Source organism: Bolinopsis microptera, chromosome 4 (genome assembly GCF_026151205.1).
Source record: "Bolinopsis microptera isolate Bmic1 chromosome 4, MBARI_Bmic_1.0, whole genome shotgun sequence".
Taxonomy (NCBI): Eukaryota; Metazoa; Ctenophora; class Tentaculata; order Lobata; family Bolinopsidae; genus Bolinopsis; species Bolinopsis microptera.
This window is the reverse complement of record NC_087075.1, coordinates 12845885-12865388: the sequence shown is the minus strand read 5'-3', so window position 1 is coordinate 12865388 and position 19504 is coordinate 12845885. Positions and strand designations below refer to the sequence as shown.

The 19504-nt window shown below is 37.1% G+C and overlaps 2 protein-coding genes across 11 annotated transcripts in view; both read left to right on the top strand.

Moving 5' to 3' along the window:
• The first annotated feature begins 205 nt into the window (after nt 1-205).
• Nucleotides 206-8888, top strand: LOC134813907 (general transcription factor IIE subunit 1-like). The gene is made up of 11 exons (XM_063821838.1): nt 206-258; nt 515-663; nt 1308-1426; nt 1761-1880; nt 2420-2510; nt 2974-3079; nt 3257-3360; nt 3613-3819; nt 4128-4227; nt 4675-4786; nt 6757-8888. The coding sequence occupies exons 1-11, from the start codon at nt 219-221 to the stop codon at nt 6890-6892; spliced, it is 1284 nt and encodes a 427-aa protein (XP_063677908.1). The 5' UTR covers nt 206-218; the 3' UTR covers nt 6893-8888.
• A 124-nt stretch (nt 8889-9012) lies between these two features.
• LOC134813895 (RB1-inducible coiled-coil protein 1-like) overlaps nt 9013-19504 on the top strand; it is a 119445-nt gene continuing 108953 nt past the window's right edge. For 2 of the 10 annotated variants that reach the window (XM_063821825.1, XM_063821821.1), the window contains exons 1-11: nt 9013-9102; nt 9466-9613; nt 9843-10007; nt 10632-10751; nt 11046-11184; nt 11477-11585; nt 11774-11912; nt 12093-12258; nt 12823-12924; nt 13881-14032; nt 14211-14385. In XM_063821825.1, the coding sequence (XP_063677895.1) occupies nt 9491-9613; nt 9843-10007; nt 10632-10751; nt 11046-11184; nt 11477-11585; nt 11774-11912; nt 12093-12258; nt 12823-12924; nt 13881-14032; nt 14211-14385 (1390 nt within the window). In that variant the 5' untranslated portion in view covers nt 9013-9102; nt 9466-9490. Of the gene's footprint in view, nt 9113-9465; nt 9614-9842; nt 10008-10631; nt 10752-11045; nt 11185-11476; nt 11586-11773; nt 11913-12092; nt 12259-12822; nt 12925-13880; nt 14033-14210; nt 14386-19504 lie in introns of all 10 variants that reach the window. The other 8 variants (XM_063821826.1, XM_063821819.1, XM_063821824.1 and 5 more) reach the window with 5 other exon arrangements.

Genomic DNA, 19504 nt, shown 5'->3' with positions numbered 1-19504 from the left:
GTTTGCTTCAATGTTTTCCCCGATTTCACTGACAAAAATAAATGTAACTGTAAGTATTTTTCGCTTTTATCTATATACTTTGTTCCTTAGATTATACAATATACATGATCCCAATCCCATCCCAATGCATTATTGATTTAAAGTACTTTAAATTGATTTAAAGTACTAAAATTATATTAACCTCTCTTACAACTCCCTGATTTAAGTTAGGTTTTAGCATGAGTAACTTGGAGGTGGATTCTGAAGATGGCCTCAAAGGTTTGTTGAGATTATTTTATCTTAGTATGTTTGTATTTCCTCTTAAAACCAAGTACACTCCATCATTAAAAACATTATAGTCAAAAACAATACTTTTTAAAAAGCTGGACCAAAACAGATATTATCAGCACAAATAAAACAATGTACAGTGTGTTTCATAAAAAATGTCCTGATTTTTTAAAGATAATTTTACCCAGATTACGTATAATGTATAATGTATATTACACTAACTGTAAACTGGTAACCACCCTCCCAGAGATAACGCAGGATATGAGGCAGCTGATAAAGATGGTGGCCAACACGTTTTACCGTGCTGAGGAGGCCCTCATCATTGATATTCTCCTCAAGCATCCGTGTATCAGAGAAGACGACCTCATTGAACTTCTTAAATTCGACAAGAAACATGTTCGTACCAAAAATTAAATTCTTTCATTCGAAAAGAAACATGTTCGTACCATCATCGAACTTCTTAAATTCGACAAGAAACATGTTCGTTTTTTTTATCAAAAAAAAATTTAATGAGAAGTATGTTCGTAGCAACAGTAGAACCCAGATTTACCGCAAATCCCGATCTACCGCGGCTATTTCTTTCCCTAAGCGGGGCTTAACATGCATAATGTTACAAGACCGAGGTTAACCGCGGTTGCTTCCTTTCCCCCAAACGGTAAATCGGGGTTTTACTAAGTTATCTGATGATCTTCAGTTGCAAATAGTTTAAAACAGTTGTATCTGGAGTTGAAATGTTTACACTTTACACATTTGTGGAGTTAGGAGTAGGAAGTAACTGAATCTGAAGGGGCATTGTAACTGAGTGTTAGATTAGTCTTCACAGTGATCCTACTTGTACATGAGAATATCCCTTTTATTCGAAAAGCATGTACAGACATGTATTAGAGCTTTAAAATGTATGAAATCTCTCCAGAATTTAATTAAATAAGATTCGGACTTCTTTTTGAGAATCATGTAAAATTCAGTGAAGGTAAATATTATAACGAATGCTTTTAAAGGTACTTGATGTTCGTCAAAGTTTAACACTTTTTGTGTCTCAGGTGAGGGCAAGTCTAGAAACTCTAAGGAAAGACAAGTTGATAAAAAGTATAACTAAAGGAGAGAAAGAGGAACTGGGGCCCGGCGGGGGCGTACTCAAGTTCAATCACTATTTTATCAGGTTTATATTGGGGGGTCAAGTTCAATCACTATTTTATCAGGTTTATATTGGGGGGTCAAGTTCAATCACTATTTTATCAGGTTTATATTGGGGGGGGGGGGGGGGGGGGGGGAGGAGGAAATATTAGACTTGGGCTGTGGTCTCTAACTAACCCCTTCCTTGTTTAGAACTTGTATTTAATAATAATTATCTGGTTACTAACCGGTACCATGTTATCAATTATAATTAAGTAGCTAATCAAATGATTTAACATACATTTTGTCACCAATTTACTACGATTGGAAGATATAGAACTGAAAGTTATTTTATAGTCTTAACCAGCTTTATGTTCCAGCTACAAAGTATTTATTGACGTTGTCAAGTACAAGTTAGACAGAATGAGAAAGAAGATAGATCAGGACGACCAGCTCCATCAGAATTGTCAGTTCCACCTGTGTAAATCATGTGATCTTAGGTTAGTTACCGTAGTTACCATAGTTTATAGTTACCAAGTTAGTTACCATAGTTACCAAGTTTAGGTGATCTTAGGTTAGTTACCATAATTACCAAGTTTGAGGTTATCTTAGGTTAGTTACCATAGTTACCAAGTTATCTTAGGTTAGTTATCACAGTTACCAAATTTGGGGTAAAGAGGTTAATTTGAAGTAAAGAGGTTAGTTTGAGGTAAAGAGGTTAGTTTGAGGTAAAGAGGTTAGTTTGAGGTAAAGAGGTTAGTTTAAGGTAAAGAGGTTAGTTTGGGGTAAAGAGGTTAGTTTGAGGTAAAGAGGTTAGTTTGAGGTAAAGAGGTTCCGTTCAAATGGAATTTCAGTACATGAATTTTAGAAACCACAGGTGCTCTATTATCTTTAAATTTGTCAATTACAAAATTATCAATTACTAAATTATGAATTACTAAATTATGAATTACTAAATTATGAATTACTAAATTATGAATTACTTAATTATCGATTACTTAATTATCAATTACTAGATTATCAATTACTAAATGCACAGGTTCAGTGATCTAGATGTAAAGGATCTTATAGACCTGGAAACAGGAACACTGCTCTGCCAGCACTGCGACACTGAGCTAGTTGAGGATGAGGTAACTTGGGGGAAGTCATTTTAGAAGTCATTTGAGAAGTCATTTTTAAGGGAATTTTGGGGAATTTTGGAGAATGTTGAGAAATTTTGGGGAAATTTGGGGAATCAAAAAAAAACCCCCATCTTTATGTCCCCCATAATATCCCAAAATGAAATCAAAGTTTCACGATAAGTTATTTACTATTGTAATAGTGTGTAATATAGTGGCAGTTTGTTTTCAATTTTGACGTTGTGCACGAATATCTTATATATATATATATCTTATCGTCATGCTACAAAAGATTCAGCTGTTTCGGGTCTTTTGCGATAGTGTAAACGCGATAGCTAGCGCCATCCAGCGCTAATTAACGCTGGATAGCGCTGGATGATGCCATCCAGCACTTGTTATCGCTAACGCTATCGCGTTTACACTATCATCAAAGAACCGATGTTGCCACCTCCAAGAGTTACAATGCTCTCCACAGGCACAGTTAAAGACTCTGCAAGACAGGAGTTCAGTGTCGCTCTTTAACGAACAGACTAAATCATTTACTGAATACCTCAAAATAACTGATAATACCAAACTTTCAGGTGAGAATTATTATTGGTCCTATAAAAATGTATTATGTATAACTCAGACTTCTGCAACCTACCATAATTCTGGCATTCTGCCAGCTTCATTTTAAATAACCCTTTATTTGTTCTGTTCCCTGAATATGTGTTTTGGATATAATTCTTCTGAAAAATGTAACTTACATCATTTTACAGAGGATTTATTGGCGCCAGAGCCGCTAAAGTTAAAAATAGCAGAAAAACGAACTAAAAACATTCCTCTGTGGCAGAACAACCGTAAAGAATATAACCTTTATGCGGTGAGTTTAAAGTGTTTCTCTTTCACTAAATAAGTGTTTCTGTTTAAAATGTTTCTTTTAAAAGTGTTTCTGATCCGCTTAGCTTTGGTTACTAAAAGTCGAATGCTCTAGCCTGAAATTAGATGGCAGAAACTTGTTGTGGATGATCAACTTCGTTATAGCAATGATTCAGTTATGATTTTACTATTTACTATTTATGATTATAAGTTTAAACAAATCTCCTTTTATAGTGTAACATTTATCTTCCAACAGGAAAATTCAATAAAGGTAAACCTTGCGGGTGATAACGACAAGACAGAAACCCAGAAAAAGGAGCTCCCCATCTGGCTATCCGAGAGCACAGTAATAAACAGTAACTACAGTACTAACTCTAATGATAGTTTAACTGGAGCTGAAGTCTCCAGAACGGAGACCCCTGTCAGTGCGCTGAAGGACGATTATATTTCACAACTAATACAGGTTAGATTGTTGGCAAGTTTCCAAAAAATGATTTTTTTAATCAGCGATGATAATCGCTTCTTTAACGATTATACTTTACAAAATATCTTCCACCGGTATTTTGTCGAGCTGAACATCCTACATCCTTTGAACATCCTCGATTTGCTTGAATCTCAAAAATGGCGAGCTGGAGGTCAGTCTTGCAGGTTATAATCTGACGTATCAGAGCTTTTTCAGCTAGTGAGTTATGTTCAATTTAAGGTTAAGACTGGATCTGCAGGAGTTATTTTAGGGCCTACGAAATAATTTTAAGCATTTCTCCTCCGCAGAGTGAGATGATGACGACATCTTCAGCTCCGACAAGTGGTTCCTCCTCTCCAGTTCCTGACGAAGAAGAGGAAGATGAGGAGTGGCTGGTTACTGTTCAGGGTAATTACATAATTACTCATTCAATCAGTTAATTACATCATTACTGATGTGATTAGTTAATTGATCGCTTCAAACTTTTGAGCTGCACTACGTAGACGTTTGTTATGGACCCTTCGTGGCACTTTCCTTTTGGTTTAACTACAAACAATTTACATGTGTTATTTATTTGATATTCGTCTTGATGGCATGGATTCTTGTTTTAGCCAATAACCAATAACCATAGCAACCATAGCAACACTATATGGTAATGTAACCACAGCAACACTACCTTATATGGTAATGTAACCATAGCAACACTACCTTATATGGTAATGTAACCATAGCAACACTACCTTATATGGTAATGTAACCATAGCAACACTACCTTATATGGTAATGTAACCATAGCAACACTACCTTATATGGTAATGTAACCATAGCAACACTACCTTATATGACTCTTGTCAGGTAAGTCCATGCCGCTGACAGAGGTTGAAGGAGAGCACGTGTCTAAAATGACGGACAAGGAAAAAGAACTTTACGATCAGAAGTACCGAGAGTACTGTGATTCCATCATGATGTGAGCGTGCTGGTAATATAACCATAGCAACACTACCTTATATGGTAATGTAACCACAGCAACACTACCTTATATGGTAATGTAACCACATGGCTCGCCGGTTGTGGGGCTCAACTTGTTAAAACGTTATTCCAAGGGTATTTAATAAACTCTAATGTTGCAAGTTCAATACTGTCTCACTCGTCTATAGTTCCCTTTCACGTTTCACTGTTATACGGTGTGAAGGCCCGGCGATGTAAAACATGAAATAATGGACACATGGGAAAATTTATTAATTGACTATTAGTGCTTTTCAAACAAAGTTACAACGAATTCTTCATGTAGTGCATCCTGGGTTTGGACATGATATTAGTCATGGGTCTGAAGACATTCTCGTCTATATAACTTCTGCCCCGGGGTTTGAGACTTGGAATAGCTTAAGGGAACCATTACAAACAAATTTGGCTCGGGTAGAAATTTAGGCTATGGTGCAGTTTTGCGCAATTAACCACGCCCTTTTTTGGCGCTTTCGCGACTTTAAAATCAAAATAACTCCGCTCAACTTGGCTTTGAAGTTGTTCAGAATCATCACATTTAGGGGGGGGCGGGGGGGGGGGGGGGGTGGGGGTAGAGCACAATTTTAAAGTCACCAGACCTCAGGTTGTTGAGTTAAGTGACCACACCCTTTTTTGATCTCGCGAGTCGTTATTTTCACACTAAATACGAGATATCTCGGCTTCTGATTGAGCTAGGTGCTCATCCTGGGCACTAAAATGTTCGGAATCATCATATTAACTAGGGACTAGGGTAGAGCACAATTTCAAAGTCCTCGGACGTCATGTTGTTGAGTTATTAGGCAAAAACCTATTTTTACGCAGTCACGAGTAGCGATTGCAGTGCTTAAAATCAAAATTACTCAGCTTCTAATTAAAATTAGGAGCAAAATTCGGGCAACAAAATGTTCACAATTATCATATTAAGTGGGGTAGAGCATGGTTTCAAAGTCCTCAGACATCATGTTGTTGAGGTATTAGGCGTCACCCTATTCTTACGCTGTCGTGAGTAGTGATCGACGCACTTAATACAAGATATCTGGGCTTCTGATCGGAGTAAGGAGCTAAACTTGGGCATTAAAGTGTTCAGAATTATCACATTTAAGGGGGTAGAGCATAATTTCAAAGTCCTCAAACATCAGGTTGTTGAGTTTTTAGGCCAAACCCTATTTTTACGCTCTCGTCAGTAGCGATTACAGCGCTTAAAATAAAAATAACTCTGATTCTGATTAGAGTTAGGAGCTAAACTCGGGCAGAAAAATGCTCAAAATTATCTCATTGAGTGGGGTAGAGCATAATTTCAAAGTCCACAGACAATCGGGTTGTTTATTTATTAGGACAAACTATATTTTTAAGCTCTCGCGAGTAACGACTTTACACTTAAAATTAGTATAACTCGGCTTCTGATTGGAGTTCGAAGCTAAACTTGGGCATTAAGATGTTCACAATTATCATATCAAGTGGGGTAGAGCATAATTTCAAAGTCCTCAGACATCAGGTTATTGATTTATTAGGCCAAACCCTATTTTTACTCTCTCGTGAGTAGCGATTACAGCACTTAAAATCAATATAACTCGGCTTCTGATTAAGATTAGGAGCAAAATTCGGGCAGCAAAATGTTTAGAGACTGGTACCCAGTCTCAGGACATCAGAGAGGAGGTGGTGGACGATACAATATTCACCCAACATAACGCTAGTGTCAGGTGAGTTGGGGTAGAGACGTTACTAGGGGTCATGATGTAATCCAGATAGATACAGCTGTTAATCGTGTAATTTGTGATTTGCTTTTTGATGATTTTCTATCAAATGAGCAAATGAAGTGAACATGAGAGAAGAATTGTTTATCCCGTTATCAGTCCCGCTCATCAAATGTCTAGTTAAATAACATCGCACACATATCAAAAACGTTTGTCATAAATGAATACAAAATGGTTGCAGGCGAGTAGCCAAAGGTTTGAACAGCACCAAAACCACTGGAATCCCAGACAGAATATGGACGGTAACAGAAGCCGTACAAGCAATCCTCTTGATCCAAACCAACGGTCTCGTCAGTCAAGGAGTCCGGAGCAGCTAACAAACATTGTAGGAAACCTCTGGTTCCGGTTCGTTGCTAAGATCGGAACTATAAACGACAGTAAACGTGCCAAAAGTGGAGCCAGTTGTGAGTTGTTTTGACTGATATCTATAAGATCAGTATTTTTGATAACTTGGCTATCCTGTATTTATTCCTACTTTCTATACACTATCCGGTGCTGTGTTGTGATATCCTGAGTTGGATAGGTGATGGGACTTTGTGCTATTTCAACACAACTCGATTGTTGCCTGAGTATTTCAAACCAAAAAAGCTTCTGGGGAGTTCACTTCGAGTTCGCAGTCTACCTACGTTAAAAAGTTTGAAAGAAAGGGTCCTAGTTGTTTCAGATATTTTAGATGATGTACCCAAACTCAAGCTTTATTTTAGTGTTCTAGCAGCTCTGTTCAATAGACTTCGAACTAAATTTGAAATCTCAGCTAATGATGTCCATTTATTGTGCGTCGGACTTTTCAAAATGTTTTATAGGACTGAAAACCAAACCATGGTAAATGTTGAACTTATCATAGCGGGGTGCTTTGTCACTGCTCTACGTCTCTTTTTCCAATTCGAAAACCCTGATTCACCCAAAGAACCATGGCTCATTTGGTTTTTACCATATCTTAAATCTAGGCATAAAAACAGTGTAGGTAATTTAGTTGATAAATCTATAGTGGAAAGGCACGGTTTTGTCACCGAAAAACATTTCTTAAACATGCCTCTCGAAGATTACTTAAAATCGGTGGAAGCCATCATATCACAGAATGTTAAAGTCCTAAAAGACTCCGAATTGACTAGCGAACTCAAACAGCAGTTTTCAAGTGTTCTTGAGGTTAAATCTGAAAATCACATTGTGCAGAATGAAGAACAACATAAAAATGATTGTCCTAAAAACAGTGGCAAACGGAAATACAAGAGGAAGTCAGATGGGTTACATTATGATAGAAAAATACTAGTCTACCCTATTAATTTTGAACATTTTGCTGCCCGAGTTTAGCTCCTAACTCTAATCAGAATCAGAGTTATTTTCATTTTAAGCGCTGTAATCGCTACTCGCGAGAGCGTAAAAATAGAGTTTGGCCTAAAACCTCAACAACCTGATGTTTGAGGACTTTGAAACCATGCTCTACCCCACTCAATATGATAATTGTGAACATTTTGAGATTTTGCTGCCCGAATTTTGCTCCTAATTTTAATTAGAAGCTGAGTAATTTTGATTTTAAGCGCTGCAATCGCTACTCGTGACTGTGTAAAAGTGGGTTTTTGCCTAATAACTCAACAACATGACGTCCGAGGACTTTGAAATTGTGCTCTACCCTAGTTAATATGATGATTCCGAACATTTTAGTGCCCAGGATGAGCACTTAGCTCAATCAGAAGCCGAGATATCTCCTATTTAGTGTGAAAATAACGACTCGCGAGATCAAAAAAGGGTGTGGTCACTTAACTCAACAACTTGATGTCTGGTGACTTTAAAATTGTGCTTTACCCCCCCCCCCCCCCCGCCCCCCCCCCCCCCCCTAAATGTGATGATTCTGAACAACTTCAAAGCCAAGTTGAGCTTCTAATTCCAATTAAAAGCAGAGTTATTTTGATTTTAAAGTCGCGAAAGCGCCGAAAAGGGCGTGGTCAATTGCGCAAAACTGCACCATAGCCAAAATTGTCTCAAACCTCGGGGCGGAAGTTATACATATATATAGACGGGAATGTCTTCAGATCCTTGACTATATGCCCGTTTAAAATATTTCCATCACGTTACATTACATTTTTTTCCTTTAATGTAATAGATTTGTAGTGGTGTAATTAGTTCAAAATAATACATCGTGCTCTGTTGAAAGTTGTTATGTTGACGAACGACATTAAGTTGTCTTTAAATAATGGTATTTGACCAGAGATGTATTATTTAAACTTCTTAATTTAGAATAACTTAATTTACAGCATGTTGCTGTTGCAGAATATAATTTATTAATTGTTTTGTTCATTATATTATGATATTATTTATATAATCGTTTTTAATTTCGGAAATGCCCCACCAGCTCCTGTACGATGATACATTCATTTTTATTTAAAATGATGTACGTAAATTGTCGTTTACTTAACTTCAATTATGTAATTATCTCTCTAGACTTTATGACCGATGAGTAACTATGGTAACCATGAAATAAAACGTTTCACAGTCCTCAACAGAGTGTGAAGACAACAAACTATATTACGTGAGTATTTGTAAGTTATATTATTATTTTATTATGAATGCTGTCCTTACTTTCGTCTAGATTGAATGATACACATAGATGTGCATATAGATGTCGATTCTGGCGGAGAAGATGGCAGGCCGACAAAGGGGCCAAGGGGGACCCCCAATTATGATCATATCATCAATTAGTGACGTATAAATAGTGATGACAGCACAAAATTGAGGGTCGTCAAACTTAGAACTTTAGAACCAGTGAATTTGATGGGTAAAAAGTGGATGCTGATTGGTTTATTGCTGTCACGTGTCTCTCCACCATAATCCAAATCTTTAATGCAGGTAATCTTGACAGAAGTGTCTGAGATATTGTAACAATTCTGTTCAGCAGGTGAACACTAATCCAGGACGAGATGAACGTGTTCCTAGTGGACGCTGGCAAGCTCTTCCCCTTAGACCAGAGTGTCATCTCCAAGAGGGTTCAGGACCTCCAGGTCATCCTCTCCGACCTTGCTGATATCCCTCTTGATAAACAGGTCAGTGAAGAAATATTTCCTTGTGTTCCGTTTGAGGGTTTTGGTGGCTGCAGTGGTTTAATTATTTTGTGTGTTGACTGAATCTCTTGCAGTTCCAATGAATAGTACCAAGTTAGTAACCATTAGTTACCATTAGTTACCATTAGTAACCATTTGCATAAGTAACCATTAGTAACCATTTGCATAAGTAACCATTAGTAACCATTAGTTACCAACTAGTTTGTTGCAGGTGCTGCTAACACACGATGGCAGAGCGCTGGATGCCTCCCAGCAGCTGTACCACTACATCACCTCATTCTCACTCGACCAGCCTGTCTTCCTGTTTAGTAAGAGTAACATTGAGTGTCACATTGTTCAACCCCACGTGGCTTTACCACAGGACTACAACCTGCAGGTTAGTTATCACTGAAATATTAATTGATATTTAATTGATATTTAATTAATAATAATTAATAACTAATAATAAGTAGTAGTTCTTGATAATAAAACTTGATAATAATTAATAACTGAATGGCGAACATGCCCTGAACACACCCTATTTGTTCAGGAACGTTTGGAAAAGTACCTGAAAGACTCCCATACTTGCGAAACACTAAACACCCTATTTGTTCAGGAACGTTTAGAAAAGTACCTGAAAGACTCCCAGACTTGCGAAACACTAAAGACCCTATTTGTTCAGGAACGTTAAGAAAAGTACCTGAAAGACTCTCAGATTATCGAAACACTAAACACCCTATTTGTTCAGGAACGTTTAGAAAAGTACCTGAAAGACTCCCAGACTTGCGAAACACTAAAGACCCTATTTGTTCAGGAACGTTTAGAAAAGTACCTGAAAGACTCCCAGACTTGCGAAACACTAAACACCCTATTTGTTCAGGAACGTTTAGAAAAGTACCTGAAAGACTCCCAGACTTGCGAAACACTAAACACCCGGGACACCCTATTTGTTCAGGAACGTTTAGAAAAGTACCTGAAAGACTCCCAGACTTGCGAAACACTAAACACCCTATTTGTTCAGGAACGTTTAGAAAAGTACTTGAAAGACTCCCAGACTTGCGAAACACTAAAGTTTGGAGCAGATCTTGCTAAGGACTACCACAAGTATTCTGAGAACATTTTATCTCGAACTCGCCAATTGGTATGTTTCTATTCGAGGTGTTTTATTTAATTTAAGCTCGTAATTGTACCAATTAGTACCGATTTGATTAATTTATTGATAGCGAAGCATAGCATCTACATTGATACCTTTCCGTTATCAATTGTATTAATACACCAGGGCGGGTTGCTTGCGGAGTATTGATATGATTTAAATTTGATTGGTAACCTTCACCAGAAGTCGAGCTTTACAAATTACCTCGCACAATAGAATTAGAGGCATGTGTTATACTAAAGAATATTTCCTTGTGTTTCAACTCACTCACCCCCTGTACAGGTACAGGATCAAGAGTTACAGCGAGCTGGTTGGGCAGCTGTTATCAATAATCTGGATCAGGTCACAGTAGGGTTTGAGAAACGGGTCGCAATATTCCACGATCTGTACGAGACATTCCTCAAGAACAGAGACGATTACAGTTAGTTTCACTTTAACACTTTCACTTTCACTTTCACTTTCACTTTCACTTTCACTTTCACTTTCACCACAGGTGACGTCCATTGTTATTTCCTCCTATTGTTATTTTGTATACCTAGTTCATTTGATCAGACCTTCTTCCCCTTTTTACTTCATTTCTACTATCAAAGCATTTAAAACAAATCCAGCTCAATATTCACCAACTCATACAGTTTAATGCACATATTCAACATATTTGCACAGTTTTATGCACATATTATTAAACATATTAACATTATTTAACAACCCACCAGGTACTATGCTGACCCAGTTCGATGAAGATGTGAAGGTGTTGTCTCAGATACCTCTTACTAAAGGAATCGTAGATCAGATGAAGGACACAAAGATGATCGACAGTATCAGGTGCCATATAATTATTAATTACCCATAATTACCATATTATAATAACCTATAATTACCATATAATTACCATATAATTACCATATAATTACCTTAAATCACATTTAATTACCTAGGTTCCATATAATTACCTACCTATGATATAATCTTACTTACTTGTTTGATGTAACCATGGTAACCATTGTTATCAGGTGTTCTAAAGAACACGGACTGGGTATAACAGAGAGTATGAGGGCCCCGGATCCTGAGAGTATGAGGGCCCCGGACCCCGGACACAGCCCTCTTGATCTCCAGCAGTCTCCTAATATCCACACACTCGACTCTAAGAAGGTAGGATAGTTACCATTAGTTACCATTAGTTATCACCAGTTACCATTAGTTACCATTATACAATTTATTTCTTTTGGTTCGAGCGTTACTATCAGTTAGCTTCACTGGTACCAAAATTCTGGAATATTCTGATCAAGTTTTTTAAATAAAATAATATCGTTACCCACTGCTCCCTCACAGAGTGAGTTTATCTCCTTGCTGCACTGGATAGAAGCACAAGACTCCCAGAACTCCCTTAACTCGCTAGTGCTCCAGTGTGGTAGAGCCATGGATCAGATCAACTTGTCCTTCCTACCCCGTGTACAGGAGGAGGTGGACAAGGTTAAACAGAGCCTGCAGGCACCAGGTTACCATTAGTTACCATTAGTTACCATTAGTTACCATTAGTTACCATTAGTTACCATTAGTTACCATTAGTTACCATTAGTTACCATTAGTTACCATTAGTTACCATTAGTTACCATTAGTTACCATTAGTTACCATTAGTTACAATTAGTTACCATAAGTTACCATTAGTAACCATTAGTTACCATTAGTTACCATTAGTTACCATTAGTTACCATTAGTTACCATTGTTACCATTATAATTTAAGGAAATGTATTAAGGTTAAACAAAGCTTGCAGGCACCAGGTTTGTGCTGCATTTTATCACGAAGTCGTCTTATTTCAATTATTTCAAGTTGTTTTTTATTTCAATTTCATATTGGTTATTTCACCGTTTGGTATTCTTCGTAATGTTTGAATTGGCAGTGGACATCATGTTGATCTACAATTTATGAGACCTCTTCAAGCTATCGAGGTAATCTTAATAAATTTCTGAGAGATCAAAGATAAAAAATCTCTCGATTAATTTGTAATTTAAAGTGTTATCATTAGTGTTACCATGGTAACTAAAGTGTTATCATCCAGGAATGAGAGATATCAAAGGACTGGAAGAAAGGTTACAACAACTGAAGAATCTGTTAGGACAGACTGAGAGGATATGCGAGGAGCAAGCAAACAATGCTAACAGTAAGTAATTAACAGTAATTAAGTGTAATTAATTAACGTAAATTAATTAGCAGTTACCAATTTAGCAAACAATACTAACAGTAAGTAATTAACAATAATTAATTTTAACGTTAATTAATTAGCAGTTAATAATTTTCAAAAATCATAATTCCACTCAATGCTAACAATATGACCTAAAATGCACTCAAACTTGCACGTCAGAAATGACCAACACATATGGCAGCCCCCACTGTACCCACTACACATTGGTTACAATGAACCCATGTGGTTTTAGGGACGATTATTGTACCAGTTTTGAGTTTATATGCTCTCTGGATTCTTCGTAATCGGACAAATCAACACCAGTTAGAAGGTTCAAACAAACTAAACAGTACTAAAGTAACGGAGATGTCCTCCCCAGCGATCAGTAACCAGCAGGAGAGTTTCATGGTACAGGGAGTTAGTTACATTAGTTACATTAGTTACCATTAGTTACCATTAGTTACCATTAGTTACCATTAGTTACCATTAGTTACCATTAATTACCATTAGTTACCATTAGTTACCATTAGTTACCATTAGTTACCATTAGTTACCATTAGTTACCATTAGTTACCATTAGTTACCATTAGTTACCATTAATTACCTCCCCAGCGGTCAGTAACCAGCAGGAGAGTTTCATGGTACAGGGAGTGAGGGAGTTAGTTACATTAGTTACCATTAGTTACCATTAGTTACCATTAGTTACCATTAGTTACCATTAGTTACCATTAGTTACCATTAGTTACCATTAGTTACCATTAATTACCATTAATTACCTCCCCAGCGATCAGTAACCAGCAGGAGAGTTTCATGGTACAGGGAGTGAGGGAGTTAGTTACATTAGTTACATTAGTTACCATTAGTTACCATTAGTTACCATTAGTTACCATTAGTTACCATTAGTTACCATTAGTTACCATTAGTTACCTCCCCAGCGATCAGTAACCAGCAGGAGAGTTTCATGGTCCAGGGAGACATCTCAGTGTTAGCAGATTTGTTAGTAGCACACAGAGAACAGTTGAAGAGACTACACAGCAACAACCGCTCCCTCGTCGAGTTTTACAACAAGTTCGCTGCTGCTAAAGCCGTGAGTGACAATACTTTCAATACTACTATATAATATATAACAAATAATTTGAGAACATGAATATGAAATGTTCTGAGATTCTCATTTAATTGGTTTGTTTAGGTGTCATGTGCCGTGAGGAAGCTTCCGAATTAGTTTTCTAGCGATAGAAATGGTTACCATGACAACCATATTACAGGAGCTGTCCCAGAATCTGCTGATAAGACTGAACTGGGTGACACACTGTCAGAAAGCTATCTGGAACTGTGACGGTCGTCTCACCATGATATCAGAGAATTTGGTGAGGGTGAAGAGAAGATTTGCTATACTAGAGCAGATAAACGTGGCTCCTATTCTCTACTGCAAGTGTCTCGGTTAGATTTATTAAATATTATCATAATTAGATCTTATAATTAATTAGATATTATTGTAAGTATTATTATTAGTATTTATCTGATTTAATAACTGAATTAAGGTAAAAACATAACCACGGACTGCATCCAATCCAAATTTTGTCAGGAATTCAATAGCCCATGAAATTAACAGCACGTTGCGGCGTGGAAAGTCATATTTTAATGTAATTTCAGATTCATTGTTGATATTTTTCAATAACTCGGATCAATTTTATCCTTAAATAATGACTGTAAGCCTTATACATATATGTAATATATATATTTAATAGTATGATTTATTTTTTGGTAGATCATGTCTCATGATTATTGCTATGGTTTGTATTTGTAGACTTATACAATAGACTTATATTATAGAACACGTGCTTTAACGTGTTTAAATTAGACAATAATAAATAATTACAATTAATATTTTAACCAATAAAAATTTTACCCAATAAAAATTTCAAAATGTTCTGAAGATGAAATGTATGATTGAAATATCATAAAGTATAAATTAGAAAGATCCCAGTTTTTTAAATTTTTTAAAATTGTTTTCAACTTTTTTTTAAATTTTAAACTTTTAATAAAAAAAAGAAAAAAAAAAGATCCCAGTTTCTTGAAGAAGTCTGCTTCACATTGACTCGAGAAGGTTCTAGAAGGTTCTAGAAGGTTCGAGCAGTCTACAGTGTGTCTGCTGTTCTTACTGTTGTACCCATGGGGGGGGGGGGGGGGGGGGGGGAAGAGGTAGAGAAGTGTGGACTGGTTGAACTATTTGTGGGAGACACATCCGTCAATGTCCAGGAGATTTCCCCACTAGGACTTCTGAAAAGTGCGGAACCTTCTACCGTGATGTAAGGTATAGAAGTCTGGAATATTTGTGGAAGACACTGTCCAGGAGACTTCCCCAGTAGTACTTTGGAAAAGAAGGGAACTTTTCCGTAGGGTGTAATATGAGGTGTAGGGTTCATAGGTGATTCCCCAACAGTCTGCGATAGGATTAGTGTAGATATACATAAAATTCAAATTATCTTAGGTCAATAAAAAAAACTTCTAATCAACATTTGTTGTTGTATATTTACACTTAAAGTTAAAGCTGTATTAGTACACCAGATTTATGAAAGGCATATTATTCAATTTCCTATGACATATGAAAATTTACCGGTATTCCTGAGGCACGCATATTTCGCCTGTTCTAGACTGTCATAGTTGTGTTGTCCTGCGGGGTAATATGGGAGATATTGACCCCGATGACTTAGCCAGGTTCCTGAAATTTAAAAGCCATATTTTAGCATTGCAATGAATATAAAGTAGGAAAGTACCCAAAGTAGTTTATTACCTATCAATAAAAAAGCAGTAGTAATACAATTGTGTTATGATAGGCAAGATTTTGACTAAAAATAGTGGGAATACGTTCATTGTTTAGTCCATTCCTACCTTCAGCTTCCTGTGGACCAACTCCAAGCCTCCAGGAGTTTTCCCCACTACGACTTCTGTAAAGAGTGGAACCTCTCCGTAGGGTGTAATATGAGGTGCGGGGTTCATAGGTGATTCCACGTACGTGACTTCGGATAGTATTTAGGACACCCACCACTTTTGCGGTACTAACTGTTGAGAAATCACGGTACTAACTGTGTCTTGGTATATAAAATAAGATACCCACCCATACATTGCTTTAAACAGCTCATTAAACATTGGGAAATTGTACCCATTATTTAGTAGGGGTTTTGCTTTCAATGTAGTCGAATTAGATAAAAGTTTTAAAAAAAGGAACATTAAAAAAACCCCAAAAAAATAGGAAAAAAAACCTCAAAACCCATTCCCAAAATTGAAATTAGAGGTAAAATGGGTTTTTTGGGGTTGGACACCCCCTAAGTACAATGTACCTACTAACTGTTTTTCTGGGAAATGAGCAGCAGACCCACCATTTAGTACAGTATTAGATAATACTAATTGTGTCACAATGGGCAAGATTGAGTTGTAAAGCAGGCCTTGTAAAACTTCTATTTCTGCCTCTAAATCTTCACACTGAGAAATGAGGAGTAACAATATTATCCACGTGTGGTCGGTTGTAAATGTTGTTTTTGGAATTAAAGAAACTAGACCTACCTCAATGACTGATGTCGATGATATTATCGCAACAAGAGCTGCACATAAAACCAACCCAACAGAACGTTTCATCGTTTAAAGGCTTAGAAAGTGTTCAGTACCTATTATTTTCGTTAAAATTATTAATTTGAGCTACAACGTGCGAATCCTGTTAGAACGATTCTAAATTAAATCCACGTTCAGGGAAAATATAATGTTGATCCAAATGACAACATGATTCTAAATAAAAGGACTATTACCGATTTACTGCACTAAATTATAGACTAGGACTAAGTCAAGCTATCAAGGAGTATATTATCCACTTCAGATCATGGCATATATATATTTTATGTGTCTAAAAATGAAATGGACCAAAATGAACGTAGTGAAATGTGAATCACTATCATCGTATTTATATACGAACGAATTATAACGCTCGGCATTGCTGTACTCAAAAGTTGGAACTTTTGATCTGATTTTTCGTTGATTAATCAGAACTTCAATTAGAAGTAGCCTCAAGTTAGCCCTATCTTATTGGTGATAATTGGAGAATCTTTGGTAAACCATCGGATTATAACGAGTTTTTCTAAATTTCATCATATTTTAATATATTACGGTGAAAATATAATTATCTTATCTCCATAATGCAGCCCTGGTGGTTGATAAGGCTGTTTTTTAAGGTATTACAGCTGCTCCACTTAGGTTAATAAGCATATAAGTGAGAAGATTCCCTTCTTCACTTACCCTTTCTGGGCTGTTAACCTTCTAGAAGTAGAACTGCCACCATATATGCCATTCATTCCCGAATTAGGATAAGTTGAAGCACTGCACATTAATCAACATCTCCATCAGGTCTATAAATTATTCTGTTTACTTTTAGAAAAGTCCAAATTGCACTCCTCTTCAAATTGTAAAAGAGGTGAACCACTGCTCATTAATAAATATCTCAATTGGGTCTATAAATTAAAATTTAATAAATACAACTCCATCTACCTCCACAGCCATGCTAACAAAAATCCAGGTGTCGTCGCTTATGTTCTCGATCTTAACTGCCTTGAGTTGCCCGATATTCATATCATCTTCGAAGGAGCACTGACTTTGAGATCCTTCAGAACGGTCTGCCGAGCAGTCGTGTGGGCTGGTTTCATCCTCAGTTCCTATCAGGGTAAAAAGATAGGCGCCGCTTGTAGTTCCTCCGTGATGAGTACCAGTACCGGTTTGTTGTATGATAGTGTACACTACATTTTCTCCTGAATAAGTTAAGATCAGAAAGGACCCTGACAGAACTTTCTTACGACACCAAATAAATTGGTGGAAAATCAGATAAGTGTGTCTGGTGTGTAACGATAAATAACGGTATTTTCAGGTTTAAATTTAATTTTAAGCTTACATTACGGCAAAATATCCTTAAAACACAGTAAATTTTAGTTCTTCACAAAACAATCTAAGTATGTATACCTATGTTCGTATTCAAGCTGATCGTCTTTGTAAGGTAATCACCGACCGTCATGCTACCGTGCCATCTTCCCGCTACAACTCCATCTACCTCCACAGCCATGTTAACAAAAATCCAGGTGTCGTCGCTTGTGTTCTCGATCTTCACTGCCTTGAGTTGCCCGATATTTATATCATCTTCGAAGGAGCACTGACTTTGAGATCCTTCAGAACGGTCTGCCGAGCAGTCGTGTGGGCTGGTTTCATCCTCAGTTCCTATCAGGGTAAAAAGATAGGCGCCGCTTGTAGTTCCTCCGTGATTAGTACCAGTACTGGTTTGTTGTATGATAGTGTACACTACATTTTCTCCTGAATAAGTTGAGATCAGAAAGAAGTAAGGACCCTGGCAGAACTTTCTTACGACACCAAATAAATTGGTGGAAAACTAGATAAGTGTGCCTGGTCATGGTGTGTAACGATAAATTAAGGTATTTTCAGGTTTAAATTTAATTTTGAACTTACATTACGGCAAAATCTCCTTAAACACAGTAAATTTTAGTTCTTCACAAAACAATCTAAGTATGTATACCTATGTTCGTATTCAAGCTGATCGTCTTTGTAAGGTAATCACCGACCGTCATGCTACCGTGCCATCTTCCCGCTACAACTCCATCTACCTCCACAGCCATGTTAACAAAAATCCAGGTGTCGTCGCTTGTGTTCTCGATCTTCACTGCCTTGAGTTGCCCGATATTTATATCATCTTCGAAGGAGCACTGACTTTGAGATCCTTCAGAACGGTCTGCCGAGCAGTCGTGTGGGCTGGTTTCATCCTCAGTTCCTATCAGGGTAAAAAGATAGGCGCCGCTTGTAGTTCCTCCGTGATTAGTACCAGTACTGGTTTGTTGTATGATAGTGTACACGACATTTTCTCCTGAATAAGTTCAGATCAGAAAGGACCATGGCAGAACTTTCTTACGACACCAAGTAAATTGGTGGAAAATCAGATAAGTGTGTCTGGTGGGTAACGATAAATTACGGTATTTATCACCTCTCTCTCTTGGGCCTTTGAGATAGCGTTTATTAATTAGTGATCGAAAATGTAAAAGCTTGGCCACCAGGGACAAAAGAAAATTTGCCCAAAAATCGCAATGTAGCGATTTTAGCAGACTATTCATAAGACTATACATGAAATTTGTCGCAAATAATGGGGAAAATCGCGATTCCGCACATGCCGCGATTTCATTTTGTCCCTGTTACTGTTAGCCACTCTTACCTTCGGCCGTTTTATCATCTTTCTTGCAACAATCCTCATTAATTTTCAAGTCTTTCTGAATGCTAGAGATTTCCCTGTTAAAAGTCAATTTAGTATGCGAATGATCTTTGGGTTGATATTCAAGATTACCGTGCGACTCAAAAATGCTTATACTGAATTATGAAATTGTAAACGATCCTCATAAAATTTTTTGCCAAGCCCATCTTATAAGATTTCTTACTTCTTCAAGCTTTCTATTTGTTGGGACAAAGTTTCTTTAGCGATCTCTGCCTCCAGGTTAAATTTCGTTGAGGTGCAAAGCAGGCC